At 37.7% G+C, this 22,773-nt stretch overlaps 1 protein-coding gene, 1 long non-coding RNA gene and 1 pseudogene across 4 annotated transcripts; 2 read left to right on the forward strand and 1 right to left on the reverse strand.

Annotated features, from left to right (window-relative positions):
* Positions 1 to 14,311: 14,311 nt before the first annotated feature.
* Positions 14,312 to 16,725, forward strand: LOC126601758 (uncharacterized; annotated as a pseudogene).
* Positions 16,726 to 17,750: 1,025 nt separating this feature from the next.
* LOC126601760 (uncharacterized) lies at positions 17,751 to 19,554 on the forward strand. Its single transcript, XR_007615802.1, has 2 exons — positions 17,751 to 18,104; positions 18,737 to 19,554. It is a non-coding gene; the product is annotated as an uncharacterized LOC126601760 (long non-coding RNA).
* LOC126601759 (uncharacterized) lies at positions 19,483 to 21,060 on the reverse strand. 3 transcript variants are annotated; one of them, XM_050268520.1, is made up of 3 exons: positions 20,772 to 21,060; positions 19,981 to 20,013; positions 19,483 to 19,908 (listed from the first exon to the last, which is right to left on the reverse strand). In XM_050268520.1, the coding sequence occupies exons 1-3, from the start codon at positions 20,961 to 20,963 to the stop codon at positions 19,630 to 19,632; spliced, it is 504 nt and encodes a 167-aa protein (XP_050124477.1). In that variant the 5' UTR covers positions 20,964 to 21,060; the 3' UTR covers positions 19,483 to 19,629. The 3 variants fall into 3 exon arrangements, with proteins under 3 accessions (XP_050124477.1, XP_050124476.1, XP_050124475.1); XM_050268519.1 differs by having other exon boundaries at positions 19,483 to 19,716; positions 19,762 to 20,013; XM_050268518.1 differs by having other exon boundaries at positions 19,483 to 20,013.
* Positions 21,061 to 22,773: the final 1,713 nt, after the last annotated feature.

Genomic DNA, 22,773 nt, shown 5'->3' on the forward strand with positions numbered 1-22,773 from the left:
CCTTTCACTATTGCTGAACAGTGCCATCCCAACCGGGTCTTAGCATGTATAACTAGCAAAGATGCCCACGCTCCGCTGCGGGTTTAAAACCATAACCACAATTTAACAAATCCATCTCAAGTAATGGGACTAAGTAACCTTTCCAACAATGATTAGCAACTAAAATTGGTCCACAAATTAATAAAAAGAAAAGCCAAGTGAAAATCTGAACACTATCAGCAGATACATACATATCCATACATGGTGGATCCATAAATTTTATCATGAGTTCAGGTGTAAACAACTTGATTGGGCTCACGATATAGGGTAAATGAGGTTTAGCAGCATCACTTCCAAAACTTACACAGATCGTTTTACAGAGCAGGAGGTTATGAGAATTGAGAAATAATACATATGTATGTGAAATCTTATAATTGCCATTAATAATACATATAATGAGGTTTAGCAGCATCACTCCCAATTCTTCTATCATATAATTGCCATTAATATACATATGTGAAATCGTAATCTATGTGATAGACTTGAGAAATAAAAAAAAAAAACTCAAATTCCAGAAATAACGAATGCACAAACTTCATGAGGAGATTGAAGGTTTACCTGTAGATCATCAACCAATGATGCTTTTGCCCAAGCAATCTGATCATTTCTCTCGGCCCCAAGCAGAGCAGCCTCCTTGGATTTAGTAAGCCGATCAAGTGTTTTGTTGTCAGCCTACAACTTGGTTACCTAAAAAACCAATACATCCAGAAGTATAAAAAAAATTGAACCCGTTATAATTATTAATTCATGTAAATAAATGAGTCGATAGATCCATTAACAATATATAAACCAAATACATATTGAACACTCTATACCTCACAGGTACAAACCAAATATGGAAGCCAAAATAGACACTCAAAACTGATACAAAATACTATATGAAGTTTTTTCAAGCCTATATGTCTTTAAACAAAATTAAAGGGGTCATATTGCAGAACAAAAGTATACCTCCTGCAGCAAGCTTAAGCTCTGCCTCCAGTGGAGCAATGATGGATTCAATTGGTGGCATTTCATCACCTTTCTGTGCGGCATGAATTCTTCAAAGTGTGGCTTTTGCTTCAATATCTTGATATAAAACAAAACCCCCATAATCAGATTAATAGTGTTTTTTTCTTCATAGTTTCATGTACTTCAAAAGATCTATTATGTAAATTATACTCAAGTGTTATCACTATAGAGAAAGATACTAAACGGATATATCACATTTGGTTCTTCAAATTATCATTGCTTATATAAGACATTAATGATATATCCTCTGTTTATATAATATATGTACCTTTGATTATAAAACCAATAGAACTTTTTACTATTGATCTTAGCATTAATAGTAATTTATTCACTAATTTCACACATTCTTGTCAATTGTTTTCTTGTTATTAAATATTAACTTTAGTTTCGTTGTCCGGTATTATTAAGAGAGATCTGCAGTTTTACATCTATATTCTCAAAGCAAATCAGTATCAAATTCTTATACAATAGTGATTCCAATTGGGATTACCTTATATTGTAATATAACCCGCACCATATGCTAATTTCTTTAACATAAAAAAATTATAAGAATGTTATGTACCATAACTTAATCTCTACCAAAAAAAATATATGAATATTTGAATAAAATATAACTAAACAAAAAATTTAGGTACATATACTATTTGTGAAAAAACTTTAGAAGCGGAATAGGGATGATCCTGAAAACTATAAGAGTAAAATGTTTATTCTCTCTCTGTGGGAGATTTGAACAAAAAATAAATAGTCCAAATTCCAATCAAGAAAAATACAAAGTTTGTATGGAAGTTTGAGCTTTACCTGTAGATTGGCAGCAGTAAAAGCAAACTGAATCAACGGGAGCCACGTTAGAGAACTGAATACCCAGCCTTTCACACGCTATCGAGTGAGTTTAGGAATCTGCTTTTGTGTTTGCCATTGATTTCAAGAACGATCTGGAGTCACAAAGATAACATGTAGAATGCAAATATGAATCAGGAAGAAACAACAGCTATAAAATTGATTATATAGAAGAAGAAATACATACTTATTGTGAGGTTATCCCAGCTATCCACTTTGACCCACTCTTTCTACAAACAAAAACCGGAGTTGGATGATGGGATGTATATATAGCAGGTAAAAACTATAGCAGCAAAAATCTCAATTTTACTCTAAACGATAATTTGAAACTATGACTGTGATGAGCGAGATTACATAACTGCTGAAATAAAGTACAGTACTTTGTCAAAACGTGCATGCGAAGAATATTTGAAAAATATTAACTTAATGAAGGGTAAGCATTGCTTTAGGAAAGATAAAAGTAATAAGTATAGGCGGAAAGGAAGATGAATTACCAAACCAGGTGATTCAGTAAGTTTTGAGTTAACCTCGACGACTTTGCCGGAGATTGGAGAATTTACATCTCTGGTTACTTTGACACCTTCCACAGCTCCAAAGCTGCCTCTTTGAGAGACTGAGTGACCATCTTCTGGTAGCTCAACAAACACTACTTCTCCAAGATGGTCCTGAAACAAAGCTTCACCTGCATCACTCACTTCATGGTCTATACACTTACATGCAACTTTCGATTTGATTATTATATATTTAGTATGTTGATACACTATTATGGAAACGAAAATAATTGTAAAATACAATTCAAAAAGACAAATATTTCTTTAACCCAGTTGCAAGAGACGTCGAAAATAAAGAAATGGAGTTCTGTGTATTAATATTAACTTGAGAGTGATCAGCGATACCAATTGTTACCACTGAACCTTCATGCTTCGCCCACTCATGTGAAGATGCATACTTCAATCCATCCAAAACTGCAATATCCAAACATAACCCCCAATATTACAATTCTTTTCAACTTAATTACCTAAAAATAACAAACTTTAAAATACCCCAAATACATAGCAACCCTAAATTCACCATCGTTTTTGCAAAAGAAACGCAGCTCTGAGCGACGGCGACCTTCGGTTTCGGCGAGTTCTCCGACTGATCTGTTGGCATAAAAATCGACCCCATCAAACTCCCCATCCCAAATTTCACAATTTTTTTTTATCAAAATTTGATGCAAAACGAAAACCCATCAAAACCTAGAACCCAATTTGGCATTTCGAATATAAAAATAGTGTTCAGAGAGTCGGCAACTCAGAATTTCAGCCAAACATAAAAGAGCATATGAAGAAAGGAGCATTGTAAGATGCTGAGAAGAATTAGGGAAAATGATGAGTTTTACCCAAGGACTACTCGAGCTGAGTTCTGAGAGAAGGTCGAGCTGGATTCTGAGACAGAAGTCGAGCTCGAGCTGCGTTTTGAGTTTCTGCGGAAGAGAGCTTGTGGTTTCTGGAAGCAAATGGAAATCCCGGCTTTTCCATCCTTTTGCCTTTCCAGGATTACCAAAGAACTAAAGTGGGGTAAAAAAGGAATCACACTATAGAATGAACAGTGGCCAACGAAACAATAAAAGGGTAAAAACGAAAAAAAACTGTAGAAGGAACAGTATGACTAAAGTACCTCGGGACAGCAGTAATACCTTCATTATAATCTAAAATAATAAGAGTATAAATATAACTCTCTCTATTATCTCTTCTCCTCTTTCTCTCTTTTCTCTCTTCCTCTTCCTCTCTTTTCTCTCTTCCTCTTCCGTGAGTCTCTCACCTTCATCTTCTCTTCTTCCTTTTATCACCACCTTTTGAACACTTGTAATGCTCTATTTATAAAGCAAACATTTTGAAAAGCAAACAAAACACTATTAAACTTTTAAAAGGTTTACTATATGCATGTGGGCATACATACCCACTATTTACAACAAAAATATTGAATGAAGAAATTAATCTAGTTTATTCTTAAGTGTTGCAAAGAACTCCATCATATTATTTGTAATTTGGGATGTGTAGTTTGATGGGTGGTGTAGGTTACATAGATGAAGTTGCATCTTTACACCAAACAACACAATGGTTCTATATAAACTCATAAAACCATTATCATTAAAGATACAAAATTAGAGCTAATGTTTACTCTTGAGAAATATGATTTCTCCACTCTATTTCTTTCATTTTTCGTTTGTCATATTTTAAGTCGTGTTTTGAGAGTACAAAATATATAAAGTTTGTCAGAGTTCGAAGATTGAAGTGCTTCAACTTTGGATTATAGATTGTTGAATCCTATGAGATGGACACCTACTGAACTACAAGCACAAGAGTAGGGGTATAATTCTGTCTTTAGAACATTGCATTTATACAAGCCTCAATCTCCAAGTTTGTCAATTTTTCTAACTTTCTCTTTAATTGTTTATAATAATCTCATATATATTAATGTTGTGAATTTCTTTATGATTATTATTATTGAAATTCTAGTTTTATTTTCATATTTTTTAATATTGCTCCATCAGTCAATGCTTGTTTTGGTCAAGCAATTGGAAAGATGTCTTTTGCTCAGGGGGACCCCGTGCGATGTTTTTCTTGATTATTCATTATTTAAAAGTGAATGGATAGTGTCATTTAGTACTACGATCTAAATGTATTCCTCTTTATTTGTAAGTGAGAAGTCTTATGTTTGATTCTCGCCAAATGCGAATTTGAACTATATTATTACTAGCCATGTGAGGCTTAGCCCACTCTCTCTTCTTAGTGTCAACAATATCATTTGTTAAAAAAAATAGATATAATATCAACTTGGTCTAGTTTCGACGTTGGAAAAGGTTTAACTTGGTGGACTATTGTTTTTGGTGATTATTAGTTACTTCGTTTTACGAGAAATTCTTTCAGATAACCAAAATTTTCCTTTAGGCGTCATTACTCAATCAATATTTGCCACGATTTTCAAAGCATACGTTACCTTTCTAATAGACGATTGCCACGTTATGGATTTGTGAGATAAATCTCTCCCCCATCCGGTTGATAAGAATGGTGAAAATAAAGGATATGGCCATACATGATATCCAAACTGTTGAAGACACTTCCATTTTTTCAATGTCTTGTACATATTATATTTTATAATTAGGATAAATAAGAGCTTTACAAATTAATCAATGCACTGAATAGTATAGTTGCAAAGTCCTTTGTCGTAAACTCTATATGTTGATGAATGTCTAAGAGTTCACTACAAGAAAATAAGTGAAAGTTTATTCTACACATTTGCAATTAAAAAGATAAATAACATGTGTACACATGATGTAGGATTTAACGAGGTAAAACTCACAATTGAGAAAATCTTCGGACTCTTAAGCCAGAACAGGAAGAGAAATGAGTAAATAAAGACTTACAAAACTAATCAACTAGACTCACATACTAGTAGGCAATTTTTTCACCAATTTGCTACTCAATCTCTCTTCAACATTTAAGTGGAAGTGGCACAACACTAATGTGGCCGTCAATCATTGTCTCCTCGAACTTTGTAAGATATTAATGTGATCATGTAGAATGTATAAAATGTAATGATTTTTTAAAATCAATGAACTACGAAAATCACAAGGCATATTTTCATAATTAATTTCTAATCAGTGATTAAAAACTAAAATATTCTTTTTGAAAACACATGGACACAAAATCGATTTTTCTCAAATAAAAACTTTGATGCCGACTCACTTTAAAACCCAAAACATGCAACATATAAGTTTTGAATAAACAGTGAAGAAAATATTGTTGGACATTTGAGTAGTTTGAGTAGACATTTCTTTGTCCTACATTGGCCATTCCCAAAAGATTTTATCACTTTATAAGGCTTTGTCCTTTATAAAAAGTGATTGGAGTAATAGGTATGGAGACTAAAATTGGGCTTACCCTTGGGGTGTACTAATTAATTGGTAATTAATATATAATTAATTATAATTAATATATATTTAATTGTCAAAAGATGGGCATTGGGTCTTGGGGCTCTTGGGCTCTAATAATTAAATTAATTAATTATTTTCAGAATTAATTAATTATTTTTAATTTCGAATTTAAATTAATTAATTATTTTACCAACAGACTCATCTTTTTAGATGAAGTCTGAAGTGTGAGAACGCAGAAACAAAAACACCATTTTCAGCAGATGTCTCCTAACAGATGCATCCCTTTCTCATACCTGTTGCGAACAAGTATAATCACATTATATATACATCCATCTGCATGGTATTTAGAACACAGAAAAAATCATAAATCTTCTCCTGCAATCATAAACATCCTTTTTGAGAGAACCACATTAATATTCGCCAGAAGTTAATTTTTCGGTGCTGGAATTTCTGACTTAGATCGTTGAATCCTGGTGAAGCAGACATCCGTAGAACTATAAGCACTAAGTAGGGGCGAAATTTCTGTTTCAAGGACATTGCGGTACGCAAGCCTCGATCTTTTATTACTCTGCTTAATTAATATTTCATCTTGTTGAGTCTCTAGAATATATTTATTCGTATTTATTATTAGCATATTTATTTTATTACGGATTGTTGACATATATCCAACAAATATAACTTTCTCTTTCTAAATGCAGTGTTGCTGACTACCATGTGCCGTATATGAAGACAGCTGCATGAATTTTGCTCACAATATAAATCTCAGTAACTATAGAAAACCACTCATGCTCAGCGGCAACAATAACCAAAACCACACAAACTACTTTAACGCATGTAGCACCCAAAACTGAAAACCATATTCTAATGCACTCAGTGATATGCTAATGCATATGCATTGTCGAACATACCTAAGTGGACGTCTCTGAAATGCTTGGCATTTTTGTGATTGAGAGAACGAGAGACAAACTTAGACTAAAATCAGCCTGACCCTGAACAAGCAAAGCCTCGAGTTCAACCTTTTCACTCTTCAGCAGCTCATTCTTATCGAGCAAACCAACAAGGACGCGCTGCAACTTATCCACTTCCTTCTCCAGACTTTCGTTAATCTTCACGACACCTTGGAGTTCCAACACTTGGGGTTCAGGCGTATCAGCGATAGTCTGAAAGTGGATTACTTGATTATAAGCAGCAATCAACTCTTCATCTTTTGCGAATGCAACAGAACGAAGCCCCGAAACAGTAAGCTCAAGATCTTGAATCTAAGGTATGTAATGACCAATCTTTTTCTCAACATTTTCATACTTAACTTGGATCATGTCAAGCCTTTCCTTCAAGTCAATGATCTCCTGGTGAGTGGTCTCAAGCTGCAGAGATATGGGACCCCTTCAAATCGACGAGCTTAGACTCCAACTTTTTAATCTTCTCAGAAGAAGAACAAGCCTGAACTACCATAGTCATTCCCATCTAGTTGGCAGCCTTAGTATTTTCTTGGTTAAGGAGCATAGACTTGACTGACAAAATCGCCATTTTCTGCATCATGGCAAGTAGAGCAGCCCTCCTATACTAGGTTGTATGTTTTGCAAAGGAACTTGGGCAAACAACCTTTATGACGCTATCAACAAGTTTGGCACACGCGTTCATGTTTTCAAGCAGATTGGGCTTCAAAAACACACACATCTCAACAGACTTTCCAGAAACAGGCTTGTTGGATTTCTCATAACTGCACGAGCAGTCTCTTCTTTCTCAACGACGAACCAGGCTTAGCAGTAAGAGGAATTTTCCTTGGCATCACTTTAGTAGCAAAGTCCACCTTGTCACTTTTTATAGTAGCAAGCTTATTCAAAAGTGAAACGGACTTAGCTCCTAACTGACGTTTTTGTATAGACTTCGAAACTGGGGACATGATAGAACCTCTACATTGAGCAATTCGATCAGCAATCGTACCAGCCGTCTTCGGCATGGCAGGTGTCATAGGCTCAGATATAGCAACCTCATCTTTCTTCCCCTTGGGAGAAGTCAAGTCAATCACAAGTTTCATGACAGCAGGCAGACCATCATGAATAGCAGAGAAAGTCTTCGATTTTCTAAACCAGTATCTCTTAAGCAAGCAGGGAAGGTTTCTTCTTTCCACCTTCATTCATAATAAGCTCCACAACAGTGATCGGGCGAGCCAATGCCTTAGCCTTGATCTACTTTATCTCATCTTTTGGGGTAGCCCACCTTGTTCCCTGCGAAGATGACTAAACAACCAACGCCATTCACGATACTCAACAAAGATACCTAAAGCAATGTGCACTTTCTTCATATCTGGAGAAGTCTTGGGAGTCGAGCCAAATTTTGATTCTACATAGACAGAAGAGGACAATGAATAAATCAGAGAGCAACTCAGCAAAAGTACAAAGTAGCCTAGAGACTAAGTAGTTTACTTACCATTGATGAAAATCATCAAAAAGCGCAGCTCAAGGGAAGAATCAGACTCCCACTCTCTACTTATCTCCAAAGTCTCCATGTTTAGCTTTACAAATAGACTTTTCATACACTTCATGCTTTTAATATTATTTGTGAGCATAAACTTATGGTATGACATCATTGCGTTTTATCTGCTCATTATTACATGTTTGCTCGGTGAATCTTAGTTATTTGTACTGTCTTGGGCCAAGAACCAACTTCATGTGTAGTTCATATGCACTATTTACATTCGCTTTGGATCCAGAGTTAGGTGCCAACCTGCCCTTTTGTATGACGTGTTGGACTCGTATGTGTTCATGACTTTCGAATTTGGTGTCATTCAGCGCAGTTATACAAACCTTTCTCTGTTTGAATTGTCACCTTCTGGTTGAAATACAAGAATTCGTGTCGGGATTGTGCCTCAACAGTGATAAAGTGGATTGTTGGACGACTTTCAACATCAGATCGATACTCCACAACATGCGTTCTCTAGGAATTGCGGGTAGAGTCAGATTTACTTAGAAGTATTGGGAAGCGAAAAAATTGTAATGGTACGAGTTGGTTAAGACCAACTAGAAATCTGAAACGGTGATATCACTCTGCAACATGTGTTCCCCAGGAATGGCAGGCCGATTCATATTTTAGTGACAACTACTCAAAACTTTCGAAGTGCATGTTATGGAAAATGAGTAAGTGCTAGTTGTGACGACAGTTAGTAAGTGGTAGTTGGTGGGAGAAAATCAATGTTCTCGAACTCGTTTCCACTGAAGAAATTCATATGGATCTTTAGAATCAGTCTTCGGCGATTGTTCTATCGTTAACTTTCTTGCTTACTCCAACAGCAAAGTCAAGTTCCCTAACCATTAACCATCAGCTTCACATCAAATTCTTTGAGCGTTGACTTCATTTGGTTTATAAACTTTCTTGGGAAACTCCTCGATAGCAAACGCTATTCCCCCCAATTTCCAAAAGGAGTTGCAATTATTGTTGTTGTTGTAGTTAGACTTGGATTGTGAAGATCTAGTCTTGTTTGGATAAACAGACTCTTTGAACTTCACATGGGTTTAGTACTCGGCGGTAAACCCTAATTCCTTATCCACGTACTTTTCGGTAGAGGTGAACTTAGCCTTTTGCTTGTAGCCCAACTGACCAGTGCTCTTGTCCACTAACTATTCAGCCTTGTAAATTTCAATGTAATGGCTTGAAACTCTATCATATTCATCATTGCACTCAGTTTATGTCGATTCGGACATGAACGCTAGGAGCATAACCTTTTCACAAGCTTACCAAACTTACCAGAAAAAGTTCCACATGGGTGTGAGGTTTGAATCGTCTTTTAGTAAGAGACTGGTGAAGATTGTAGTGCAGGTGATCAGCAGATTGCATCACTAACTTCACGCTGAATTACATGGTGACCACTCATTATCCTGTTGCAATTCATCAACATCATATCATACTCTAGTAGTTTTTTTTCCAATGATAAGTAAATAAGTTCATTTGCCCAAATATTTTAAGGGTATCTTCTACCCAACCCTAACACACCTTTGATAGGCATCTTCTGAGATTAAATTCCATCTTGAGTTTCGAGTCTAGTATCTGAACGAACTATCTAGACTTTTGGAAGATGCGTTGTGTTCACTTGTATTATGGCTTTAACACATTTAGAAGTTGCACTTCTCTTGAAAGGTGTGTACTCTCACGGGGTCTTTAGGTTGATCACTTGAGAGTCCGTCTTTCCACCAACGTTGACCTTGTTTGACTAGAAATCTGCAACTAAGCAAAAATGGAGAGGTGGATTGAGCACTACAACAATTCCTAAGAGATACTGTTTTTTGGGAAAAGTGACTTCTTGTTTTCTGCTTGCTTGGCTCGAGCTTTTGGGTCTACTATTAACATGGTAGCCACTTCTCTTGAATCCCAAAGTACAGTTTTCAAATGTGTTCTTTGTTGGCAAAGCACTGGAGTAGTTGGTCACATTTGGAAGAACTGAAGAGGATAAGATGCTTGGTGCTGGATAGAGTTTTATGGCTACAGTTTCTATTTTGTTCAGTTTGAGTACAACGCTCTTTGCAACATGGTACGAGAGTTTTCTACAGGCAACACTACTTGGCAGAGGAGTATTATGAATTGGTATTCGGAGGATCGAATTTACGACATATGAATTTGTGCACTCTCAGGAAATTACTGCTTGCTTACCGAGACAACAAATGTGTGATCGATTTTGCGGGTGGCCGATTGTGGTATCGATAACTTATTCGTTAGGTTTGTTAAGCAAGTGGGTAGGAAGATCTGTCTACAACAGCTGTCACGGAATTGTTACTCGACCCAATGACACATCTGTTCTCGAAGTACGTGACGTTTGTATGCTTAAACGAGACCCACTCTTATTTTTCAGTTTTGATTTTCAGTATAAGTATTTTAACTTCCTTTACTTTAGTTATTTGTTTTTGTCGTTAAAATGTTTTGGGGGAAGTATTTTCGTTTTCAGTTTTAAGTTTAGCACAAAATTTTGACCTATATGTTAATAAATATCTATTTTGACGTTATCGTATTTTATGTACTTACTTTTGACCTTAAGCTATTTTATGTTTTCAACTTTACACCTTTACAAAGTATGTTTCTACTTTTACACTGATGGGGAAGAAAGTAAGAGCTTGGAGGCATGATAGAGGATTTTGCAACCTACTCGTGACGGTATGGCATATTTTCTTTGATGCACCCACTGATTTGATTACTCTTTATACATATATTCTTCTTCCTATTTTTGAGCAATTTCGTTAGTAAGTGATTTTAAATTTCGTGGACGAAATTATTTTAAGGGGGCTAGATTGTTACACCCTATCCGTGATTTTAAAGGTAGTTTTGGGTTTTTATTTAGAAATTGTTTTTAGGGCTTTAATAGGTGTGCCCAAGGGGCCCACCCCCTAATTTGTCCCCTGGTTCCCTTCCCCTTTTCTTTCTTTTTCTGATTTTTATAACTCTCTCTCCTTCAGCTCTCACTCTCCCTTATCTCTCCCTCTCGGCTCTCTCTACAACCTCCTCCCCCGAGTACCTCACACACATACGCAAGTACCCATTCCCTTCGGCGAGCATCAACCACCACTTGGACCTCCTCGTTGTGACCTCGGACCACCAGGTTGTCCTCCTCTTTCCCCTCTTACGGAACAGTGACACTGTCACTGTTCAAAGTGTGCTTCGGCGAACCCCGACATAGGTGAGCTTCGAAACCACTCTAAAACTTTCCCTTTTTATCCTCATAATTCATTTCTAATCGTATATGTGTGTTTTGGCTGTCAAAACTACGAAGAAACACGTGGAGGAGACTTCCCCAGATTTTCGACTTGGAACCTGTCACTTTTGAGGCAATTTCCAGCCAAACCACAACAAGTTGGCCAGCGTGCAAGGTATCAATCTCTTCGTCTCGCTGAGTACTACAACTTTCCTTTTTGTTTCACCCAATTTCGTTGAGTATTGAAGAAGTTATGTTCATTTGAATCTTACCTAGTTTTCGGCGAGTTAGACATGTACGAGGTACCAATTTTTCCTCTCGTCGAGAATTATGATTTCTGTTTTTGAATCACTCAATTTCGTTGAGTATTGACAAAGTTATGAACGTTTAAATTTTGTCTAAAATTCCGGCCAAAATCTGGCTTTCTTCTTCCCTCGAATCTGGCGACTCACAACCTAGAAACCCAGGCCATTCGGGTCATAACCAAACCTCGGGCCTTTGGCCCTTTAAACCTTCGAGCCCAACCCATTCTTTTAATTATTGATTTAGTTATTTATTTTCCTAAATCTAAAGGGCTTTGGGCCGGGCCTTTAAGCCCAAGCCGGTGTAAACCCTTAAGCCGAGAACCCAAGTAAGACAGGCCCTTGGGCCATTGAACCAGCCCAAGACCCACGGGCTTTCAAGCCCAAACGTAATATAATCAGCCCTAAAACCCATTTTAAATTAGAAACCCTTAACCCATTAACCCATTATTCTAAGCCCAACTTACCCAAACCTAAACCTAAACCAAGCCCAAACCCTTTAAACCCTTTGATCCAAAACCCCTTTAAGCCCTAACCCATTAACCGAACCTTTAACCCTAGCCCAAGTCCTTACTAAACCCTAAACGCTAAACCCTAACCGGTCCAAACCCTTTATGGGAAATATTCCATTAGGGAATATTCTATTGACTTCTACGAAATTTACCCGAGACCCTTCTTAGGGTAATTCAACGTCCTAAATCCGTTTCCGACGTCCGTTTTCCCAAATTCAATTGTTATAATAGATTTTTATTAATTGGATCCTTTATGTGCTTAGGGGCAATTATTTGTGATGATTCCATGTTCGCTAGTTTGCGTGGCTCTTCGACGGCTAAGCATCTGTGAGTGAACCCCTTCTAAATATGCATGCTTTAATAGTAGAAATGTATACATGGAAAAACATGATTTAACAATTATGTTCTATGAAACGCTTTGAGATAACATGCTTACTGAGGCTAGATTGAATTACTACTATTTTTCCTATAACCCGTGTTCTTTATAGAATATCTGATGGATGACGATATAATATTTAGAACATCTTTCAAACACTTCTTTATAGTATAGATGATGGATGACTTTATACTATGAAGATGCTTTTCAAATATATATGTTCAATGGTTTTGTACTTACCTAGTGGTCCCAATTCTGCTACGGGGCGAGGGATGGATTCCGTCCCGGACGACAATTACGATGTTGGCATAGGGCCTGAAGGGTTTTTCCTCTGGCAATTAGCACAGGGATAGGGAGTTGGTACAGGGCCTGGGGTGATTTTCCTCTGGCAATTGGCATAGAGACGGGGAGCTGGCATGAGGCCTAGAGGGATATTGGACATTCACTAGTGATTACGATATATATGAGTTATGATTTGAGACATTGCACGGCATGCTAGGTTTCAGAAAACCTATTTTTATCGTGATATATGTGTTTTCATAAAACATGGGGGTTAGTATATTGATAACTGTTTTATTATATATATATATATCAACTTGATCCACTCATATTTGTTTTGCACCCCCTTCACGACTTAGAATCGAGGCATACAATCCCGGTGTCAATGCACTTCCATATCGGCATCTTCGAGTCCTCTCGGTATAGGACCCATTCTTTTATTCATTTAATTTTATATTATTTCTTTTAGTATTCTAGTTAGTTGTATACTCTGGACACGTTCTTTAAATGCATATTCATTATATTTATATTTATAAGTCTTATCTATTCCTTGTTTTCAGTATTTACATTCAATAAATAACTTTCGTCATCCTCAGGTGTTGGTCAGCACGTGCTTATCCTGGTATTCGGGGAATATCGAGATCAAGGCGTGTCACTCTCCTTCTTGAAAGTTCATCCTTGTCATTTCCTTTGCAAATTCATTTTCAATTTCTTGTTGAATTGATTACAATTACATAGTGAAATCTAGCTTAAAAGTAGCTCAAATACTAACATGGTCCACACTGCGCATGTGAAAACAATTCAACAATTAGTGGGCGTGTTCACTAAAGCCTTAAGTACTTCGCAATTTGATCATCTTCTAAGCAAGTTGGGTGTCATAAACATACATCCCATTTGTAAAATTTCTAGCAGAGATACATGCAATAATTGTCCTATATATATGTGTTGTAAAATTTCTAGCATGCATGCGTTTGTAAAATTTACAGCACAGATACGAGTGTTTTCATTATCCAGGAAATAAAATTCTCCCAAGTTGAATCTTTTTACAAACGAATCCAAGTTATTGTACTGTCCGGGTTCAATAACGCATTGGACATAGACCTCATCTAATGACGAATCCGTTTTATATAAGTTCATCTCTTATTTTAGCCATTAATAAATAAATTCAAATGAAAATTGCCTGCCTGTTTAATGCCTGTATAAATAAATGAACAAATATTAAATATCCAACCTAAGATTAAAAATACGAGTAAATTTCCTGCTTCTTTAGGTCCGAATAAATAAAAGTAAATAAAAAGAATCCTAAATTAAAATTGCCTGCCTGCGTTCTTGTTCGAGGAGAGTGATAATGATCTAACGTGGTGGTGGAGCTGGAACACAATAGTAGGTTAGCCGAACAAGAACAAGGAAGGCAGCAACTTTTTCATTTATTTTCCCTGTGAGTCTGAGGATGGAAAGTCCTTGCTGGCCAAGTTTCCAAACCCAATTTATATTCTCATATCTTCTTCTTCTTCTCCAACCCTAAACCTAATCCACAACCCCACTCCCACCCATCAGAGAGAGAGAGAGAGAGAGAGAGAGAGAGAGAGAGAGAGACAGACAGAATTTGAATTTGAGAATTAGAGATGAATCTGGCGAGGGTTCTGAAAGCGGCTGCAGCCAACATTGTTCCTTCTCCGTCAGCTTGTTCACCGACAAGGGTGGTTGGTGTCGGTCATCCTCCGCAATTCCACCTCCCAAGAAGATTAATGGCGTCCAAGGCTGCCAACGCTGCTGCTGAGCCTCATATCATGGCTTCCTCCTCCTCCTACAGTGATCCATACCTTGATCTCTTTTACAACGTGCGACCACCACCACCACCACCAGCATCCGCCGGGCATAATTCCCACACTGACACTGCCCTCATCAACTCCCTCAAGCAGCAGCTCCCAGTCGCCTGGTCCCACAATCCCTTCACCTCCCTCAAGATTATCTTCAACCTCTCTACTGGAAGTCACTTCTATCCGGAAGCCTTGTCCGCGGCCACATCTTGGCTCCACCAAAACCACCCGAAGACTCTCGCGCGCAACCTCGACTCTTTCGAGGGATTGTACACCCTTGTCCAGATTCTCTACAGCCTTCTCCTTCCGGAGGGTTAGCAGAAGACGGAGGTGGAGGAGATGGAGGATAAACACCGCGAGAGATACAACTGCGATCCGCATTACAGGTTGTTGCACGACCGAGCTATGGATGTTTTTGTGGAGCGGCTCAAGTCCGATATTGAAAAGATGAAGAACAAGAAGCTGGAACTCAAGCCGTCTGATTATTTAACTGATGACGACGATGACGAAGATGATTCTATGGAGGATGATTCTGTTATACGTCCTATTGATGCTGATGCTTTTGCTGACCTCTACGTCTCCGAGGCCGCAGATTGTTTACTAAACACATTCCCCTCCGATGCCCACGCCATCCACGCCATTGCTCTGCTCGAAAGCACTGCCAGGCGGCTTTTCCCTTTTGTGTCACAACCGCAACAGCTCAACCCGCGAAGTTGCGGTGTGGATATTAAATATTTGGAGGAGGTGAAAGCCGCAGCAGCAACAGCAAGCAACGGAAATTTAAGCTGCATCATAAAGCCCGATGCTTTGCTTCCACATTTAATCATACGATATCTGCAAGATGCGAATGTTGGGGAGGCGGCTGAGCTTGAGTGGGATGCATTGCTGCGCAAGCACATGGACGGTGGCAAATTCAGAAACTGCTTTGCTGTATGTGACATGGACAGATTTATGGGCGATGGAATGGAATTGCCGGCCAGTTTGGGACTTTTTGTGAGTGAAATGAATGAAGAGGCGGCCTGGAAAGGAAAGCTGATCAGTTGCGCTCCTCTTTCGGCTGCTGCTGGAGACGATCATGCTATGTTGCCTCGTTTTCCTCATCTGTATTCGGTACCCTCAACGATGGCCTAAAGTCCAAATTGTCCGTTTTGATGGGAATGGACTGCTGCATGGTAGTGCATTTGCAAAAGGTGTTTGATTTGATTCTCCAAGTGACTGTCAATGAAAATTTGAAGCCAGATCAGATGATCCAGAAGCTCTTTATCTTCAACCACGACATACACCCCGATTTTTATGATGGCGCCGCATGGGAGACTCGGTACGAGGTCATAAGGACCATGTTTAAGGACAAAGGGTATGGGGATGATGCGGTGCCTCACATTCTATTTGGCATATGTGGTACTGGAATTTGCCCTCAATTGCATTGCCTCATCCAGGGGTCACGCTGTTGCGTGGCTGGTCTGACAATTTGGCCAAGTCCTTCTTAGAGAATGGTGGGGATATTGGCCCTCACCATGTCATGGAAGCAGCCATCTCGGGCAAACGGTTTCAAGCTCTCGATGTTGTGGACTGATTCGCTCACTTGCTCATCACTCCGTTGTCATTTTCGTTGGGTTGATTAAGATCTGGTCATTCATCTTATCTTGACATAATTTGTAGGTTAGGACGGAGTAGAATAATATGCAGTTATTCAAATAAGATTTGATGGTCTGTCCGTCTGTCCGTCATAGGGTGATATGGATGATTTGAGAATTATCGATTCACTCACTGAAATTAAGCTTATTCAGATATTACTTGTAATCTTTAGTTAGCTGATTTCACTACTAGAGTAGTTGCTGCTAGCACTTTACTTTCATGTCAGGGCGATTGCCGATAAGTTAGCTTGTTAAGCACGGTAATGTAAACTCAAATTGCAGTGTGTTTTACATAATCAAGCATAATACAATAATTCACTCTCGTCTCTTGCACTCGCAAGCATCATCGTGTGCATGTCTAAACTGAAGGAGGCTTAGTAACAAACTCTCAACATCGAGAAGGTGACAGATGCCGTTAGAATGTAAATTGGTTTTACTGGTCTATTTGATTTAAGTTTCAAACTTCCAATGGACTACTTAAGCCAATAGGAACGGAGATGGATCCGTCAGGTGGTGAACAAATATTTCTATCTGGCAGAACAGCAACCATCTCCTCTGGAAGCAGCAGCACCAAGCTGATGTTGGATCTTCAACCAATCAGATATTTCATGCTCAAAGGCTGTTAAAGATTCAACTGTATCCCCAATACTAACACCGTTACCACTAATCAAAACAGTATCATCAACCTGACCAGTTGAGAGCATCGGATTTTCAGCGCCATGTCCACCACCATTTTTATCGCCACTAACCAAACTCTCTGCCGGTGCAGTCACTATGGTACCCACAGAAGAGGCCTCCTTATCAGGTCCCAAATTGCTCAACTAACCAAATAGTCCACACCCCAGGGGAAAATCATGAACAACAGAGATTTTGCGCCTCTTTAACTTAGGTGACTGGGTACGGATAAAGAAAGTAATTATCTACAAATCTCAAGTAAACCAGAATCATTTGAGTCAGGTAAACCAGAATCATTCACAACGTTTGCATTCAACTAAAAACATGCATGTAGTGCAACATTTAAATGGTGTAAATTGTTTGAAACGCAATTCCCATGATGTTTTACTAGCAAATAGCTAGTTTTACGTCGAGATAATTTATGTGTGATCCCAAGATATACAAGAGTCTGCAGTACCAAAATAAAAGAGTACTCTGCTTGAATTCTCACTTGAAGATTTCAAAACAGAACGAATCTAACAGATTCTATCTTTATACTCGAACAACATGGTTCATTTTTAAAACACCGAAAGATAGAATGCCATTGAACCAATCTGGCAGAACTAAAAGTTCAAGAATCAAATCAATGTAATTAAAGTAAATGTAGTTTGTTATACAAAAACTGACCGAAAAACAAGCTATGTACAATTAACCAAATAAGCTATTAATCAACGGTATATGGATTCTGACCTGTGCAGATGTACTACCCAAGGTATGAAGTTTGGTCCCTGTGATGCAAACAAAGACTAAAAGAATCCACAAATATTGGAGTGGTAGATGAGTTTGACAGATTGAAGGTGTTTAGTAAGAATTCCCATTCGATGACAGATTGAAGATGTTTGGTTGGAAGAAATCTGAACACTCTTGGAGTAACAAGATTAAAGATGAAGAGAATGAAAAGAAGTTTTCAGGGAAGAACAGATGATGGGTCTAATCGGTGTAGTTTTTAAACCCCCTTGCTGCTCTTGTTTTTCTACACACTCTGGTGTTATGCAAACAGTTAAGATATTGATAAGTGAAAGTACTGAATAATAAATGAACGATAAAGTAAACACGCCCTACACAAACACAAAAATTTAGTGAGGTTCGGCTAAATTTGCACGCGTCCTCCTGTGATCTCTCTTGAGAGAATCACTAGACTATGGAGAAAAAAAGAATTGACTAGAACTTATTGAAATCCCTATGCTAATCCCCGAAACTTTGCTCAAGATCTCTCTACTACTCTTGGCTATTTTTCGTTAATTTTAGAATTATAGTTAGTTTTTCGTATTAGTCATTAAAAATCCAAAGACCTTTTGTGGTCAATCTAAGTACTTTTGAATAGAGCTCGATTTCATGAACATGTAGACAAAAAGTGTTTGCGTAACGAAGGAAAAATATGTATGTAAAATCGGGCAAAATGGTCATTAGGACCTCTATAACGAAGGAGAAATATGTATGTAAAGTCGGGCAAAATGTTCAGTTTTAAGCATATTAATCTTAGATTTGGACACTGTCTTTAGGGATAGGCCTAGCTTAACTGGCAGTTTGCATCCAAGGACATGCTCAATAGCAACGTCAGATAGAGTGGCAATTAACAAACTTAAGAATGCCAAATCAACAGTCTCGTACCTGAAAAGCAGAGGAAATTTCCTTAGTAACCCCAGTCTCAGTGTTACTGACAAACTTTAGTGGACTAACACAAGTGCCATCAAATTGATCAAACAATTTATACCCTCTATGCACAGCCTTAGATTGAAGGGCCCATTTGGAGTTTTTGGTATCATTGAGGCGAATTGTTAGCATGCCTCGAATGCTCTTAATTTTGAGAGACGAAGAAGCCATCATGTAATTCAAGCAATAAAAGTATAGCAATCAAATTGAATCAAAGAGATACTGGAACCACAGATCAGGAACAAAAAGAGAAACACAGTGAGCTGACTTTAGGCCTTTTGATCAATTAATTGGTACTGATTCGGTCTTCACCAATCCAACATACACATATTACGTCGCTGTTTATCAATTCATCAAATCAAAATAAAATCGGATCAAATGCGATCTATGGCATCGGCCTTTCCAATTCGACAGAAATACATAAGGACCTGAAGAAAAGATTCTTCTGAGAATCGAAGGAAAGAACGCACGTCCCCCCACCTCAAAAATCTTGAAATTTCTTGAAGAATCGCAGCGATTCAAGCAGTGGACCGAAGAAAAAAGTAATCAAGAAATCAGTAATTCCACAGAAGAATCACTGGCTTTCGATACCATAAGAACTATAGTGAAAGCTAAGGTTTGTTGAAGCAAGAATTGAAAGAACACGGCTAAAGTTCTTGAAGAAGAAGAAAGGGGATTTGCAGAAATCAACCTTTCATTTAACCGCCCAAACTGTAACACCAAAACTATTTATAGCTTGACATACAGCTTACATATTAAGGAACCAACATACAAATGGAACAAACAGACACATGACAAGTGGCAATCTATTTGTTATTAGTTACAAGCCCACAGTCAGTCCCTTATAAGCAGGTTTAATTCATATTTGGTCTTTCACTTCAGGTTTTGTCTCCTTGGTCTCCTCTGTTTGTGTCGTCGTGGTCTCTTCTGCTTTTGTCTCCTTGATCTCTTTTGGTTTCACCAGCTTCTCTTCTGGTTTTGTCTCCTTTACCTCTTCGGCTTTCTTCTCCTCAATATCAGATTTCTTGTCTTCTTGGGTAACTGCAGCTGGTGCTGCTGCTTCAGGTGATTTCTCGAGCTCAACCGCTGTCTCCTCATTCTTCTCAGTGGTCTTTGGCTTTTCTTCTGCTTCTTCTATCTTTGCCGCAACTTCAGCTATCTTCTCTTCTTCTAGCTTTTCCGCAACTTCAGCTATCTTCTCTTCTTCTAGCTTTGCCGCAACTTCGGCTATCTTCTCTTCTTCCTGAGTTCATAGATTAAGGGATGTATCAATATTAAGTACACTCATAAAATTACCAAAAGATATGCGCGAGTACGAAATTTTGAATGAATGAAATACCTGCGAGGGAAACTTAACTTAAGTTGTAATTGTAAGCATACAAATCTTATAACCCAACGTAGGAAATTATGTAAAAATGTATCTAATATGTCCAAAACATAAGCAAGTTTTGTTATGTTTGATTCAATAATGGACGTAAAAAAAAATTGAAGTTAATTAGGACACAAACCTACGCAAGCCGCTAAAATCAAATGGTGATATGTCGAATACACGCATGCATGTATTTGAAGAAAGTTGAAGTTCACTGTAAAACCAATTGGCAATACGAGAAGTAGCCCAACCCCTTATAAGCCCATACAAGATTCCTCATTCTATCAATGTGTGACTCATTCTCAACACGCCCTCTCACGTGTGGCGAATTTTCAAGCCTAACACGTGAATAGCACAACGGGGTGACGTGGAGCACATGTGACCATTTGGCTTCACACGTGAGACAACCTGCTCTGATACCATGAAAAAAATTGAGGTTCCACCATAAAACCAATTGGCTATACGAATAGTAGCCCAACCTCTTATAAGTTCATGAAATATCATTTCTCCCATCAATGTGAAACTCATTCTCAATAGTATTTATGTGTCCATATTCCATATCACTGTATAGGAAACTGAACTTAATTGGTCTACAATCACAGTAAATAATTAAAAGAATTATTATTGTATACCTCCTTGAGCAAGGCCCCGAGAGAGGGTTGTTTGTTATGACCACCATCGGTATTTTGTTCAGCCTTGTTGTCTTCCTGCAGCTGCTCAGCGTTCACCTCCTCGGCCTGAACCGACTCCTTCCTGGGCTCCGGTGCTGGGACTGCGGCAGCATCATCACCCTTGGTCTTTGGTTCACTAGCACAATTACCCATGTTAATTTCTTTGGTCTCGATCGAAAAATGTCTTCTTTCCCTCTCTACGGTTTAGTGAGAGAAAGGTTGAAGACCGAGAATATATTAGAGTAGTTGCGAGAGATACAACATTGTGTTTGACGCTTTATAGCTGGGGTCGATTAGCGTGTGGGATAGCATCAAAATCTCAACGCCAGCCATTCTTTCGATGGTACGGAACATTTTTGAGTTTTTATCCATATTTAGCATGCAATAACAGCTGGATGATTATAAATGACATGCTGTAAAATGTATTCATCAATCATGTTCACTAAATTTCATCGAGAAGAAATTATGAAAGAAAAGATTTTTTTCTTTCTATATGTATTAATTATAGAATTTTACTAAATATGTCTATTTACATTTTTGGAGGTATATACTACCGATGATCCCCTCCTATCAAAAAAAGGAAAATGGAGAGAAAATCCACTGCTCAGAGTGCGGATATACCCTTTTAGTCTGATATTAAACTATATATAGGTGGATGGTAAAAATAGTAATATCCACACACCCATTTTTACTTCTTACACACTTTTTTTTTATAATAGTGATATACGATTTGACTATCGGATTAAATGAATTGAAGAAGATCAATGATCAAACTTAACAAGGGTGAGTGATATACGATTTGACTATCGGATTAAATGAATTGAAGAAGATCAATGATCAAACTTAACAAGGGTGTGTGAGGTAAAGTGGGTGTATTGGAAGTAAAAATAGGTGTGTTAATAGCACTTTCCTAGTGATAAAAGTCAAGTTATTGATGTGAGACAGATTAAAAATAGGTGTGTTAATAGCACTTTCCTAGAGGTCTCGGGTTCAAAACTTGTTGCTGGTGTGGAAACCAAACTTGTGGCTAGGGGAGGCTGAAATGCCCATGTGAGTCTTCCCGGCTCATGAAATGGGCGGATTACCGTAACTTACCACCAGTTGTCCCCCTTTTAAAGAAAAAAAAAGTCCCCTTTTAAAGAAAAGAAAAAGTTATTGATGTAAGACAGATTAAAAAAAAAGGAGGTTCTACATTCTAGTTTTATGTAGATAATGCATGCATATATTTCACAAAAATGTGAAATCAAAAGGAGTAGTTGATACTATGATTTAAGTAGTATTATTTTGTGTTTGTAAGTGAGAAGTTTTAGATTCGATGTTTTGCACGACGAGTTCGATATTAATTTATTCATCCACCCCTTAATTGTATAAAAAAAAAGGACGTAGTTGATAAAGTGATTAGTAGACGAAGAATGAAACTAATAAGGAAATATATTGTTTCTAAAATTTACCTTGACAATATATATGCCTTATTTGCAAGATGGAAATGGAATGCTACCCCCTTCAACAAACTTTACCGATCACAAGATCAAAGTTATCAGAGCTATAAGCAACAATGTCAAACAATTCAATAACATCCTTCTTCACAAACCGTATGCAATTTATTATTTATACAAATCCAAACAAAATTCATATTCCCGCAAGAACAAATTTCACTATCCTCTTCAGATGACAATCAAATCACTTTCATCTTTTCAATGACAATAATAGTGCCACATCTTTAACGAGCCACCTCATATATGCCTTCAATTTATTATCCACAACCCCAAATTTAAACGCCATTTGATCAGGCATCGAAACAACCCTAAGGTAAGCTTCTTCATAAATTGCATCACACATTCTATCATCAGTTCCTATCACTAGTTTTTAACTACGTTATCTTTAGTTCTTTTTTCCTACAACTTACATAATCAAGCTCCAAATTCTATTAGCTCTAAAAATTACAAGACCTACGTGGCCCACA

This window comes from Malus sylvestris, chromosome 15 (genome assembly GCF_916048215.2).
Source record: "Malus sylvestris chromosome 15, drMalSylv7.2, whole genome shotgun sequence".
Classification (NCBI taxonomy): Eukaryota; Viridiplantae; Streptophyta; class Magnoliopsida; order Rosales; family Rosaceae; genus Malus; species Malus sylvestris.

Excerpts from the sequence above, each read along its gene's own strand:
- LOC126601759 (XM_050268518.1), bottom strand. The coding sequence starts at position 20,963 with ATGGGTAATTGTGCTAGTGAACCAAAGACCAAGGGTGATGATGCTGCC. Across the intron at positions 20,014-20,771 it reads TCGGGGCCTTGCTCAAGGAG|GAAGAAGAGAAGATAGCCGA; the intron begins GTATACAATAAT and ends CTATGAACTCAG.